The sequence below is a fragment of the Aspergillus clavatus genome, genomic scaffold (assembly GCF_000002715.2).
Source record: "Aspergillus clavatus NRRL 1 1099423829798 genomic scaffold, whole genome shotgun sequence".
In the NCBI taxonomy this organism is placed as follows: Eukaryota; Fungi; Ascomycota; class Eurotiomycetes; order Eurotiales; family Aspergillaceae; genus Aspergillus; species Aspergillus clavatus.
In genome coordinates, this window is record NW_001517101.1 from 363,205 (window position 1) to 377,274 (window position 14,070).

The 14,070-nt window shown below is 55.3% G+C and overlaps 4 protein-coding genes across 4 annotated transcripts, besides 10 other annotated features; 3 read left to right on the forward strand and 1 right to left on the reverse strand.

The window, feature by feature from the left end:
* The first annotated feature begins 800 nt into the window (after positions 1–800).
* Positions 801–842: a microsatellite.
* A 16-nt stretch (positions 843–858) lies between these two features.
* Positions 859–2,633, forward strand: ACLA_089270 (uridine kinase family protein; the record flags this gene model as incomplete). The annotated part of the gene is made up of 8 exons (XM_001272660.1): positions 859–1,029; positions 1,104–1,231; positions 1,299–1,443; positions 1,500–1,542; positions 1,599–1,712; positions 1,763–1,804; positions 1,857–2,088; positions 2,150–2,633. The coding sequence occupies 8 exons, from the start codon at positions 859–861 to the stop codon at positions 2,631–2,633; spliced, it is 1,359 nt and encodes a 452-aa protein (XP_001272661.1).
* A 366-nt stretch (positions 2,634–2,999) lies between these two features.
* Positions 3,000–5,316, forward strand: ACLA_089280 (pre-rRNA-processing protein ESF1; the record flags this gene model as incomplete). Its single annotated transcript, XM_001272661.1, has 2 exons — positions 3,000–3,063; positions 3,158–5,316. 2 exons carry the CDS (start codon positions 3,000–3,002, stop codon positions 5,314–5,316), a joined length of 2,223 nt encoding a protein of 740 aa, XP_001272662.1.
* Positions 3,502–3,526: a microsatellite.
* Positions 3,820–3,862: a microsatellite.
* Positions 5,317–5,779: 463 nt separating the features above from the next.
* Positions 5,780–5,822: a microsatellite.
* Positions 5,780–5,823: a microsatellite.
* A 191-nt stretch (positions 5,824–6,014) lies between these two features.
* Positions 6,015–6,035: a microsatellite.
* Positions 6,036–6,546: 511 nt separating this feature from the next.
* Positions 6,547–6,596: a microsatellite.
* Positions 6,547–6,638: a microsatellite.
* A 35-nt stretch (positions 6,639–6,673) lies between these two features.
* ACLA_089290 (uncharacterized protein) lies at positions 6,674–10,300 on the forward strand (the record flags this gene model as incomplete). Its single annotated transcript, XM_001272662.1, has 1 exon — positions 6,674–10,300. The coding sequence occupies one exon, from the start codon at positions 6,674–6,676 to the stop codon at positions 10,298–10,300; it is 3,627 nt and encodes a 1,208-aa protein (XP_001272663.1).
* Positions 10,301–10,691: 391 nt separating this feature from the next.
* ACLA_089300 (putative sugar hydrolase) lies at positions 10,692–13,419 on the reverse strand (the record flags this gene model as incomplete). The annotated part of the gene is made up of 6 exons (XM_001272663.1): positions 10,692–11,819; positions 11,907–12,184; positions 12,269–12,918; positions 13,008–13,071; positions 13,190–13,310; positions 13,387–13,419. 6 exons carry the CDS (start codon positions 13,417–13,419, stop codon positions 10,692–10,694), a joined length of 2,274 nt encoding a protein of 757 aa, XP_001272664.1.
* Positions 13,078–13,107: a microsatellite.
* Positions 13,078–13,108: a microsatellite.
* Positions 13,420–14,070: the final 651 nt, after the last annotated feature.

Below are 14,070 nucleotides of genomic sequence, written 5' to 3' on the forward strand. Positions count from 1 at the left end.
CACTAGATGATTTATATCACTGCGCCAGTTGTTAGCACGGCACGAGACTCAATAGGCGAATGAGAAAACAAAGCCAATTGATGACAACAAATCAGAAACACAAGTTAACATTTTCTCCTCATGTAATTTCAGAGAGATTCCCAACTTGATTTCAAGATCATCATGTAAGGTGTTGACGAGGAACAAAGGAAAAAGAAAAAGGAAAAGAAAATAGGAGTAAAAAAAAAACTCACGTCTTGGATGGTTTGACCTCATCAACCTTTCGCTCGAACTGATGCCATGTTGGCGTTGTTGTCGAGGAAGAGGGAGACACCTGCTTCCCGTTAAAAATCAAGCTATTCCGTGCGCACAGCCCGTGGGAGAGCATACGTAATGAGCTGAAGACATTGTGGGACGGATCTGGTGTCAACCTTGATGATGAGATCAAGTGTCTTTGGACTGTTCTGGCTGTCTGTGAAGATGGAAAACCTCGCAGACGGGAGCCATGAGAGTATCTAGATAGTCTGAGTGAGAGAGGAAGAAGAAGAAGAGGAGGAAAAGCTGAGAGGAAAAAAAAAGCGGGAGCTTTTTGGGTCACGCTTGGAGCTTTTGGCGCTAAACTGCAAGCGAAAGTCACGGGACGGCGCTAGTCCTAGGCGGGCCAAGCGCCGATTATAGAAGAAGCTTTGAGGGTTTCTTGTTCTTATCAGCTTTGGAGCATCCACAGTGCTGGTGATTCCTGGCCTGACTGTCATGTTGCATATGTTTGGAGGGTCAGGAATCTTGCATTGATATATTATATCTGAAGCTCCCTAATAACCTTCTTTTATATTTTTTTCTTTCTTTTTTTTTTTTTTTTTTTTGCAACGAGTAGAAACCATGGAGTCCATTCCCCCTGTTTACTCCGCGCCCACAAAGAAGACATACTCCCCACCATGGGCGGATCTGAGTATCATTGGTATAGCTGGTAGCTCTGGCTCTGGCAAAACCTCGGTGGCGATGGAGATTGTGAAGTCTCTGAATCTGCCGTGGGTTGTCATCCTGGTGATGGTATTCTCGGCCTGCTCTTGAGGGATATTCCCAGATCAAACCACCCTCGTGATCTCTAACCGTTTCTGGAACAGGACTCGTTCTATAAGAGCCTGACCCCAGAGCAACACCGCAAAGCGCATGCCAATGAATTCGATTTTGACTGCCCGGATGCGATAGACTTTGATGCATTAGTACAGACCCTGACCGATCTGAAGCAAGGGTAATATCTCCGCGGTGCTCATTTGCGATTGCCAGGCAGGGGGGCTAATAGCAAATGTGCCTAAAAGAAAGAAGGCCAATATCCCTGTCTATTCATTCGGTGAACATCAGCGTCAACCCCAGACGACGACCCTCTATTCTCCGCATGTTTTGATTTTGGAGGGAATCTTGGCCCTGCATGATCCACGGATCATGGAGATGTTGGATGTCAAGGTACCTCTCTCGAGCACCTGTAGCACAGTGTACAAATACTCACCATATCGCTCTAGATCTTTGTAGAAGCCGATATGGATGTGTGCCTTGGACGCAGAAGTGAGTGACTTTCGACTCCACGCAAAGGGAGCTCCTCTAACAGAGGAGGATGCCAGTCTTGCGCGATGTCCGTGAAAGAGGCCGAGATATCGATGGCATCATCAAGCAGTGGTTCCAATTTGTCAAGCCATCGTATAAGACATTTGTCGAGCCTCAGCGTGCAGTCTCGGGTAAGATAGTATGGTTACTCGCTCTGGCGTGCTTCTCTAACGACGAACAGACATCATTATCCCACGCGGAATCGAAAACAAAACCGCCATCGGTGAGTGATATAGTCACTTTGCGGCTCATACACTCGCTGAACGTTCTCCTAGATATGGTCGTGAAGCATATTCAGCGCAAGCTGCAGGAGAAATCCGAGAAGCACAGTGCGGAGTTGCAAAAATTGGGCAAGCTCGCTTTGGAAGAGAAATTGTCACCCAACGTGTTTGTCATGCCTCATACGCCGCAGTTTGTCGGTATGAACACCATCCTACAGGATCCGGCCACGGAGCAAGTCGACTTTGTTTTCTATTTCGATCGGCTTGCTTGCTTGTTAATTGAAAAGTATGTCAACTCTGGAGATCGTCAATTTGGAGTTCATCACTAACCATCATTTACCAAACAGAGCGCTTGACAGCACTTCGTATGATCCATCCAAGGTGGAGACTCCTCAGGGAACTCACTACGACGGGTTGAACCCGGCAGGCACAGTGTCCGCCGTGGCAGTTCTACGCGGTGGCTCCTGCCTTGAGACCGCGCTCAAGCGAACCATTCCTGATTGTATCACTGGTCGCGTACTCATCCAGACTAACGAGCAGAATGAAGAACCCGAGCTGCACTATTTGAAATTGCCCTCGAAGATCGAGGAGCATGCGACCGTCATGCTTCTGGATCCTCAGATGTCCAGCGGAGGAGCTGCCTTGATGGCCGTCCGCGTGCTGATCGACCATGGGGTCGCGGAGGGCAAGATCGTCTTTGTCACTTGTGCAGCTGGGAAGGTTGGGCTCAAGCGACTGACTACCGTCTATCCCCAAGTGAAGGTCATTGTAGGACGGATTGAGGAGGAGCGGGAACCCCGGTGGATGGAGAAGAGATATTTTGGATGTTAATCTGCTGGTCTATGTCACATAAATCTGCACAATGAACTGTACATATGGATCACATACCAGTAGTACTTCTAGTAGGTAAGGTAATGAGGTTATGAAGCTCAGCTGTTTTCAATTGCATTGTTACTGCGGCCGGCCACATTGATTGGCCGATCAGCATGGAAACGCACGAGCCACTCCAGCAACACCGAAGACTACTCTTTGGTTCCACCGCCAAAAGAAAATTATCCTTATCAACCCCCAATCCGAAGAGACTAAAAAAAAAAAAAAGTTGGAAGAAGAAGACGACACCTTCACAAATCACCTCTATTTTACCACTTATCCCTTCTTTCAAATCCCTCTTTTTCATCGCACGTGGCCAAATCCACGATGCCAGACCACAAGAAATCCAAAAAAGGCAGCAAGGCCTCAACAGAGGCCGGCGCTGTTATCAGTACGACCTGCATTCCCATCCCCCCCCCCGTACCCCCAAACCCGATCATCGCAGACAAACTAACCTCGTTCTTTTTCTTTTCCAAAATTTCCAGCCGATCCCAGATTCAAGGACATCCAGAATGATCCGCGGTACCGGCTTCCCAGCCGACGGCAGACGCACGTGAAGCTCGACAAGCGGTTCGCGCACATGCTGCGGGACAAGGATTTCTCGCGGAACGCGGCAGTCGATCGATACGGGCGCAAGCTTGCGCGGGACGATACCAAGAAGCAGCTGGAGCGGTTTTACCAGCTGGAGGATGGCGCGGAGGACGAGGAGATGGTGGCGGATGACGATGAGGAGGTGCTCCGGGAGCTGAAGCGGGTGGATGCGTCGTATGATCCTGCTCGGGACGGAGGATTTTCGTCATCGTCGTCTGAGGAAGAGAGTTCGAGCGATGAGGACGAGGACGAGGACGAGGACGATGATGATGAGGAGGGGGAGGGGGAGGACCAGGCTGTGGAGGAGCTGGAGTACCCGGACAAGCAGCAGGTGGATGTGCCGACTGGGGAGGTGACGAATCGGATTGCGGTAGTGAATCTGGACTGGGATAATATTCGGGCGGAGGACCTGATGGCTGTCTTCTCGAGTTTCGTGCCTACGGGCGGGCGGGTGCTGAAGGTTTCGGTGTACCCCAGCGAGTTCGGCAAGGAGCGCATGGAAAAGGAGGAGACGGAAGGGCCGCCGCGGGAGATTTTTGCTTCGAGTAAGCAGGCCGAAGAGGACGAGGATGACGAGGATGAGGAGGAGGAGGAGGAGGTGCTTGACTCCGACGAAGAAGAGGAGAAGATTAAAAAGTCGATGCTGAAGGAGGACAAGGGCGAGGAATTCAACTCTACACAACTACGCAAGTACCAGCTGGAACGGCTGCGGTACTACTATGCGATCCTGACGTTCTCGAGCAAAGAGGTCGCCAAGAACGTCTACGATTCCGTGGACGGAGCAGAATACTTGTCTAGTGCCAACTTCTTCGACCTTCGCTTTGTGCCAGACGAGACCGATTTCTCCGACGACAAGCCGCGTGACGAGTGTGAGCGGATCCCGGATGGATACCAGCCGAACGAGTTCGTGACCGATGCGCTCCAGCACAGCAAGGTCAAGCTTACATGGGATGCGGAGGACAAGTCGCGCAAGGATGCTCAGGCGCGGGCATTCCGCGGCAGCCGCAAGGATATTGACGAGAACGACCTGAAGGCTTACCTGGCCAGCGACAGCTCCGAGGACGAAGCCGACGAGGAGGTGGAAATTATCGATGCTACGAGGGAAGACGCACCGAGCACTAAACTCTCGAAGAAGGAGGAAGAGCGACAGCGGATGCGAGCTCTTTTGGGCTTGAGTGCGGCTCCCGTCAAGTCATCGAAACCCAAGGGTCCTGTCGGCGAGATGGAGGTCACCTTTACCTCCGGGTTGGCCGGCGAGCCGAAGCGGGACAATATCTTCGAAAACGCTCCCGAGAAGGAAGAGACTACGATTGAGAAATACGTCCGCAAGGAGCGTGAACGGAAGAAGCGACGAAAGGAGAAGCTCAAGGCTATGAAGCACGGTGAGGGTGACGGCGACGGCGACGTAGAGGGCTCCGCCAATGAGAACGAAGCGGCTCCCAGCGGCTCTGGGAACCCCGATGACGCCGCGACCGCTCCCCAAGAAGATCTGGGCTTCAACGATCCATTCTTTGACGACCCGACTGGCAAGGCTACAGCGGCGGCTCGTCGCAAGGAGGAGAAGCGCAAGAAGCGGGAGGAGCGCGAGGCGGAGGAGGCGGCCAACGCGGCCAAGCGGGCCGAGCTCGAGCTTCTGATGCTGGACGACAAGAAATCCGGCATCAAGCACTTTGATATGAACGAGATCGAGAAATCCGAGAAACAGGCCCGCAAGAAGAACAAGATGAAGAAGGCGAAGGCGGCTCCGGCCCCCGCTGTTTCGGATGATTTCCAGATGGACGTCAGCGATCCTCGATTTGCCCGGCTGTTCGAGAGTCACGAGTTCGCTATTGACCCCACCAACCCGAAATTCAAGGCGACATCGGGCATGAAAGCCCTGCTGGACGAGGGACGCAAGCGACGCAGGGATCGGGATGACCGAGGCGAAGAGGTCGACACCAGGACGCGTGATCGGAAGCAGAAGAAGCAGAAGCAGAGCGCGTCTGGGAACGGAGGGACCGAGGACCTCAAGAAACTTGTGGACCAAGTGAAGCGCAAGACACAGCAGAAGTAAGCCTGAGACTCCTCGGGTGATTCTTGGGAGGGAGGTGTTGTTTCTTTTGGTTTTTTTTTTTTTCTCTCGAGCGGACAATAAAAGCATTGTACATTATCTATCTGTCGGTAGGCTGTCTCCTCCTCGTCTACTGGTCTACCTTTTGGAGGGGTATTGAATTGGATCTCAGTGTCACCCACAGCATCCTTCCATTCTTTCTTTTGTTCTTTTGATGCTGTGTGTCATGATCAACAGTCGGTGACTCCTAAATGGATTGGATGCAGGATGAAGTGTTCGTCCTACCCCGCCCTGCAGTATGATTTCTTGTTGGAGTCAAACCACTGATACTATGGACTAGGAAGTATAGAGTACGGATCTGTAGGGATTTGACAATGATGAGTTGCATGCGATGTGCATCACCATGAGATGAGGCTGAGATCATTGTGTGAATATCTTCTCCTCTTCAGGTTGATCATCCTGGAGACTCTCTCTCTCTCTCTCTCTCTCTCTCTCTCTCTCTCTCTCTCTTTGTCTGTCCTCTGATCTCTCTAGTCTCTAGTGATCTAGACTAGATACCTAGACTGACTATCAATCACCAGAGTAATAAATAATCATACTAATAGCACTGCTCACAAATCATAGAATAATCCTGACTCTTCCTGTGGTTGACGGCTATCTCTCTCTCTCCTGTTTGCTGCTTCACCGCCCTTTCATGGCATTCTCTCTCTCTCTCTCTCTCTTGTTTTCCTTTCCCCCTCAAAACTCCGGACTTTTCCCTCTTTGCTTTCCCCTCCACACCCGTTATCGTCCTCTTCCTTACTTCTTCTTTTCTTTCCCCATCCCGTTCCTCTGCTGGATTCTCCTGACTTGAGTAGATATTATCATATCGGTCTAATCATCCATAATTCATTCTCTCATGGTGGTTAGAGCTATCTTCTGGTCTCCTCTCTGACAAATTCCTGCCCCGGAATGGTCGTCCACGGCCATAGTGACCCTCGTCTATCGATCAATTAATCACCCGCGGGATTCCTACTGTGCAGCTGGTGTCCTTTCCCTTTTTCGTAATCTTGGAAGAATCCCCAGTTGCCCCTCGGTCAAGGTCGCCTTGATCATGGTTGGCCATAATTAGCATCGCTCTCTGGGGAACTCCAGCTGTTGGTGACCGGATATCCTTCATCGTCCTTCGAACTTCCAACTCTCCACTCTCCTGGCTTGTTCTGTTATTCGAACAGTCCCCCCCCCGCTGCCCGTTCTCTCTCTCTCTCTCTCTCTCTCTCTCTCTCTCTCTCTCTCTCTCTCTCTTTTCTATTTCTTTTCCTTTTTCTCTCGTCTTTCTCTTCCTCCTTTCTGAACAATTCTTCCCCTCGGAATAACCACCATGCTGGGTCGATTGTTGAGCAGTGCAGCGTCCACTTTAAACCCAGCGGCCTACTCGAACCGAAATTCTACGCAACTGGAATCCGTCACCGAGGAAGAACACACCTCCGGCCTGCTATTTCCCGATGCGAGTCTGCTGCGACGCTCGAATACGCATGCCTACCCGTTACATACCACCTTCAACTTCCCCAATGCCTCGACAGCCGGTGCTTATGATGATCGTGGGGGCGTGGAACTCGACCCCATCAAGGACTTTCGGGTGATCATCGCCCAGAACGCTCTTGGGGACCGAGATGCTTGCGTGCTGTTGGATACCCGTGCGAATTCGTCGGACTTGACATCGAACACGCCCGATTCCGAACCATACGTGCTCGATAATTCGGGAACAAGACATGTTCGCACGCTCTCGAGTCTGTCGCGAGCCCCTCGCCGCGGATTCCTCCCCCCTTCCTCCGCCGCCGATCCGAGCCCGCTTTCTGTCGCCGCGGAAGCCCGTCGATCCCCCCCGATGGGCTCCGGTGCTTTCATCCGCGCTCGTGGCCGCAGTTCGACCCTCTCACCTGCCGGAGGACTGAATGAAGCGGGCCGCTCACGGCATCCGGCAGAAAGTAATGATACCGGTCTGTTGAACTGCATTTTCGGCAGCAGTGCGTTCAGCTACCGCGGCTCCTCCACCAAGATGCACATCATCTCCGCAGATGAGGAATCGGGACGAACCGCCAGTGAATCGCCTGCAAGCCGCACCTCGCTCTCACGGGCATATACCACCGGAAGTTCGTCGGGGCTTATAGGCCCTGCACCAGGCAACGAGACCAAGCCGCCGGCAAAAGTCACCATCCTGCTCACCAGAATGTTTAGTGTCAACTTGCCCGAGGGGGGCGAGACGTCTCCAGACCGGCCCGACTATCCTGCTTTCATGTACCAGGAATCGCTGCCCGAGAACGGATTCCCGTTTCCCGACGTCACCAAACGCAAGAAGATCAAGGAGAAAAAGACGCCGATGTATGCCGTGGCCATCACGATACAGATCCCGCTTCTCTCGCGCAACTCGGGACGGCCGGGGTCGCGTTTTAGCTCGCCGGCGACCGACTCCCCCAAGGTGGGAATGTCGTGCTCACTGGATTCAGATTATCGCTGGCGCGGTGGCTTTCTCGACGACAGCCTGTCTCTTGCCTCCCCACCGGCGAGTTTGGATGAGCGAATCGATATGCTGGTAGATCATTGGGATGTGATCAATCGTACGCTGTCGCACCTGGAGCGACTCTCCCGTAAGGAGATCTTGTTCCTCCTGAAGAAAGTGGATTCCTTGTCGGGCGCGAATCCCAAGCCTGCCAAGCCCCCCAATATGCAACGGACCAACCAGACGATCGTCCATCTGCCGGCAAACATCCTGGCTGTGAATTCGAAGCTGAAGGATGAGGCCTTGCGGAGCGCCCGTCGGATCGGCATTGCCTTGCAGACCCCATACGTGGTGACGGGCCAGAGCCGCTGGGGTGTGTGGCGAGAAGAAGGACGCTCGATCGTGCGCAATCTTGGCGACAAAGAGCATAGCTTCTTCTTCTTGGTTCTGATCACGGCATTCCTGGGTAACCACACCGAGTGGCTCAACACGCTCGGACCGGACTGGTACCGGCGGCGCCACTACCTCCAGCAAAAGGCTCAGCAGGACGCCGACCCCGTCCTTGCCCACCGGACTGTCGTGATCTCGCCTGACAAGATGACTGCTCGCCGGCTCATTTTCTTGCTATCGGCTTTCCTCCCGGCCAAGCAATGCTTTGAACCCCTTCCGTCGCCTCTGCGGCCAGGTACTTCGGCGTCTGCACGTGCGATCTCTCAAAGCCCGCCCACCGTGCCGGTCTTGAGACAGGAATCCCTCCGCAGGGCTATTGAACGACGTTCCCGTGCACAGCGCCTGGCCGAGAATCACCAACGCTCCGTGAGCGCCTCGTCCACTGAAACCGCCCATCGATCGGCCGACGATATCGATCCGACGCTGTCTGAAATCGGCACGCATCGGAGAGGCTCGGATGCTCGTTCTATCAGAAATTTGAGCGTTCCCATGCACCCGAGAGACTTGCGGAACAAGAACACCAGCGTCGCGACTACCTCCACGGCGACGCCCGCCACCACTGTCCCAGTGCCTCATTTCGCGTCGCGACAGCCCCGTCGTGGCAAAGAGGAGCCGGATCCGAGTACCCCGGGCGCCGACAGTTTGGCGTCGGAGAATCTCCTGCGGAATCTACAACGAAGCGAGAGTTCCGCCATCAGCGCCAACAGCAGCATCCCGCCCAATGGTGGGCGCTGGGGCAGTTTATTCTCCGGCCTGTGGAGCTCGCGCCAGGAATCCTCGGGGACTGGCGGTAGCGATTCGATGGCTTCTGTCGAGCCTCGCAGGCGATCGGTCTCTGGCTATGCCGCCCCATCCAAGCGGAGCCCTCCCACCTTGACCCAAATGGTCGAGGAAGTGGCAGGAGAAGTATTGCATGAAATCCCCGAAACCAGCACCCCGAGTGGCACCATCTCCATTCCCCGGTCTTCCAGTCAGCACGGGATCGATGAGCAAGCTCAAGAGCCGTCATCTCTGCCGGAGCAGAACAGAGAATCGTCTCTGAAGCTGTCTGTGCGAGGGGATGATGGCATAGTGGATGTGGAACTCCCCCTTCCCGGCTTCCTTTCTCTTTCCTCGTCGGGCGACTCGACCGTGGCGTCCCCGAAGAAAACCCGGACCTCGGTCACGAGCATTGACGCATTGGCCTCCACCCATAGCAGTAACTCTGGATTTCACTGTGGGACCAAGGACAACGACGGCCCGAATATGAATGTTGCCGGCTGGCTTAAGACCTTTCACGAGGACTTTTTGTTGCAGGCGGTGCGACCGTACGCGAGCATCGAAGCCGACATTAAACGGGCCATGCAAGCCGAGCCCACGCCCACTGCCGCTTTCTCGTTTGAACCGGAAGGGCAAGAGAAGTGGGTGGACGTTGCCACGACCTTGATTGCCGACACCCGGAGTTTCAGTGTCAAGCGGCTTCGTCTGAGACGTAAGATCGTCGGAAATGGGGCTTGCAAGACCCCATCCACTCCCGGAGGCATCTCGCAGCCTGGGACGCCGCGCCACCTCTTTGGTACCGCGACATCTGCGTCGCAACTCACGAGTTTTTTCTCTCATGCTTCTGTCTCGAGCAGGACGTCCACCCATTCCGCTGCGGACGCGTTCGAGGTACCGGAATATGAAGAACGATTTGTCGAGGAGCCTGTCATGGATCTGGATGGTACTCTCGTGGATGCCCTTGAGCGTGTCCTTGCTCAGAGTGGCCAGTCCTCGTTGGCGCACTCTCGAGCCCAGTCTCCATCCCGCGCTCGAAGAGGCGACGATCGAAGCACGTCGGACACCGTCCCCCGGGACGATGTCCCATCGCTCGAGGTTCCTCGGGCGGAGTGCCGTAAGATGGTGCTCGGTGCCTTGGAGGAAGTGGTCCGCAGCGTGACAGCTGAACATTGCCGCGAGGACGTTGATGAGGAAGTTGGTATTGCAGACCGGGAGCGACGACGTTCTCTGGCCGGCGTGGACAATACCCTACGAGAGGGAATTCGCAAGTGGCTCCTTGACGTTGAGGAGGCTTGGTAGTCCCATTGTCTTTTTTAAATCTTTCTTCTTGTCTCACGTTTCCACAGCGTTTTTGAGCATCTGCTTATTTGATGGAAAGATTTTTTTTTCTTTCTTTTTTTTCTTGGTCTGCTGCCGCAGCGTGCATCGGCTGATCAATGTTCTATTTTGTTTGGTCGAAGATTTTGTTATGATACCCCTGTGTTTGAGCTGAGTTGCTATTTCCTTCCATTCATGTATGATTTACAATTTCTAGCCCGTCACCTTTCTGTCTGACCAGAGTGGTGTAGTTGCCGGGTGTGAGTTCTAGGGAATTTGAGTGTGATTACAACTATGAGAATGTTACGCTTGACTGAAAGAGCACGTGTATATTCATTCCACTATGCTTTTAGTCCTGGACTGGTGAGTACCTCTATTTTGCTACACAGACAACCTTCACACTGGCATCGTCGGCCTTGCCATCGGGCGAAACCCGCACAATCTTGAGAGTCTCATGGGTCTTTGCCGGATCCACGATCTCTACCGCCACCTCCGCAGCCAAAGACCCGTTGACCAGCAGCTCCAGGCCATCCAGAGCATCGTCCTGCGGCGCCTTGAGCTTCGGATTGATCGGGGTGACGGAGCCCGGGCGCACCAGCAGCGGCAGGGTATCAAACCCATGGGTCTCGGTATACCACTGGCCGGCCTCATACGTCTTGCCGTGGTCGAACCACGAGATCCACTTGCCCGCGCCGTCCTCGGGCGTCCGGGGCACGTAGAAGGTGACCTTCCCATCATCGGCAAACACCGGCGCCACCAGCAGATTGCCGCCGAACATATACTGCGTGTCGAGCGGGTAGGTGTTCAGGTCATCGGGGAACTCGAGGAACATGGGCCGCATGAGCGGCACGCCGGCGCGGTGGCCGAGCAGCGCCTCAGCCAGCAGATACGGGGTCAGCAGGATCTTGCGCTTCACGCAGTCGCGCAGCACGGCGGAGCAATCCTCGCCGTAGATCCAGGGGACGCGGAACGACGAGGAGCCGTGCAGGCGCGAGTGCGACGACAGCAGGCCGAACTGCACCCAGCGCTTGTAGAGCGCCGGCGGCGGCGTGCCCTCGAATCCGCCGATGTCGGACGCCCAGAAGACGTAGCCCGAGAGCATGAGCGAGAGCCCGCCGCGCAGCGACTCCGCCATCGCCTCGTAGGTGCTTTCGCAGTCGCCGCCCCAGTGCACGGGGAAGGCCTGGCCGCCGGGGGCGGCGGAGCGTGCGAACAGCAGGCTCTGCGAGCGGCCGTAGCGCGCGCTCATGGTCTCGTAGACGAGCCGGTTGAAGAGCAGCGTGTAGTAGTTGTGCATGCGGGTGGGGTCGGAGCCGTCGTGGTACTGGATGTTGCGGTGGGGGATGCGTTCGCCGAAGTCGGTTTTGAAGGAGTCGACGCCCAGGTCCATGAGGCGGGTGAGGTGCGCGGCGAACCAGGTGCACGCGGCTGGGTTGGTGAAGTCGATGATGGCCATGCCGGCTTGCCAGAGGTCCCATTGCCAGACGGAGCCGTCGGTGCGCTACACACGAATTTATCACTTTCGGTTAGTAGGTCTTTCTTCTGGCATTCGTCACGGATTGCCTCCAACCGGTTGGGGCAGATCTACCTTGATGAAATACCCCTTGTCCTTGCCCTCCTGGAACAGAGGCGACGCCTGGCCCACGTACGGGTTGATCCAGACACTGATGCGCAGGCCGCGCTCCTTGAGCCGGGCCAGGTACCCGCCGGCGTCGGGGAACATGTCGGCGTCGAACTCGAAGTCGCACCATTGGTACGACTTCATCCAGAAGCAGTCGAAGTGGAACACGCCCAGGGGGATGTCGCGGTCGCGGAAGCCATCCAGGAAGCCAGTGACGGTCTGTTCGTCGTAGTTGGTCGTGAAGCCTGCAGTCGTCGATCGTCAGAAATCAGCATCCCGCGTCTTGTCAATCAGAGGGGGATTATGGGGGGGGGGGTAGGGAACGCAACTCGTCGTCAACCACAGGTTATAACTCCACGACGGCACCAGGCTCGGCCGCCCCGTCAGCGCCGTATACCGTCCCACAATCTCCTTGGGCGTGCGGCCATACACGACAAAGTACTCCAGCTCCTCGCCGGGCAGCGAGATATTGACGCGGGTCGTGCGCTCCGACTGCAGCTCCAGGCTGACCTTGCCGGGGTGATTCACGAAAACGCCATACCCCTTCGAGCTGATGTAGAACGGGATATTCTTGTACGCCAGCTCGGACGAGGTGCCCCCGTCCTCGTTCCAGATATCCACCCGCTGCCCGTTCTTCACGAACGGGCCGAACCGCTCCCCAAGCCCGTACAGCTTCTCGCCCACGCCCAGGTCCAGCCCCGCCAGCATATACCCCTGGCGCTCGAAGAAGACGCCGTCGTCCCACCGCGACTTCTCCGTCGTCTGGTCGCCGACGTACCCAATCGACCGCCACGAGTGGCCCGTCAGCTTGCCCTGGGCGTCCGCGAACACGAACGAGAGCTCGTTCGCCGCCGTGTTGATGCTCAGCTCCAGCGCGCCGCTGGTGTAGCGGAGTGTCTCGTGCGGCGTGTGGGTGATCTGGGCGTGGCCCGTAGCCGTGCTGAGGTGGTAATGCGGGCCTTTGTCGACCTGTCCGGCCCTGTTGCTTGACATTAACATGCATACTTCCTGTTTTGCTTTGCGCGCGCCCCCCTGGGCCATCCCCCCCCCCCCCTTCTTCTCACGTACCAGTGCACGAGCTTGACGCCAATGATGCCCTCCAGAGGCGATGTGACGCGCGCGGATACAGTCGCTAGTAAGCAGCAGCAGCAGCAGCAGCAGCAGCAGCACAGTGTCAGCCATAAGATCAACATCATCCTACACAACACATCCACCTGGCGTAGAACGTTTTTTTTTTCGTTTCAACGTACCCGAGTTCAGCGTGTCGCCGCGGTGTCGCTGGTGCTTGTTGAGCAGCAGATCGACGGATCCCGATTCATTCTGCACGCTGAGTCTTTCGACGTTATTCATCCAGTCGATGCGGATGCCCTCCTATTGATTTTAAATCATCCATCAGCTAGCTCTCTGTCTTTTTGGTAAACAGACGGAAGAAGAATCAGAATCCTACCCGAAGGAGCCACATGCCCTCTGTGAACTTCATCCTGTCCTCTACTCCCCGTATATCCTATCTCTTTTTTTTTTTTATGTACGACGGGTAAAGATAAAGATAAAGGTAAGCTTGAATTGAAGGAAAATTTCACGGAAGCAATCCCAATCAACCCATCCATTTTCATCGAGACTGCGGCGGATCAGCTCCCCCATATTTCAGTCCCTATTTTCTCCCCCCCCCCCTCTCACACCCCCCTCCCCGATACGATACGGGCCGAATGCCCGTGTTCCAGTCTAGTCTACCGCATTGCCAGCGACCGATTCGACGTATGGCATGTTGGAGTTCGAACGGTGGGCGGGGCAAGGTCTGGGGGGGGGTGGGTGGCCGAGAGGGGGGATAATGATATACGGAGTAGGCAGGAAAGAAGAGTTGGGGCCCCCCCGGGGGGGCGGGGGGGGGGGGGTCTAGAAATCTCATGCGGGTGTCCTGTATAGGCTGTGCAAGGCGATTGATGCGTTATCTTTCGGGGAGCATCCATGTCCACCAATGAAGCCTGTACAAATCTTGTCGGTGCTGGTGCGATTCTGCCTGAACGGGTAAACTCGTGGTGGAGAGAGACACGAGGGCATCTTGGCGGGAGATGATGGTGTTTGCTTACGAAGGGTGTTAACAACGTTTAGAGCCATAGACTACTAGCTGGAG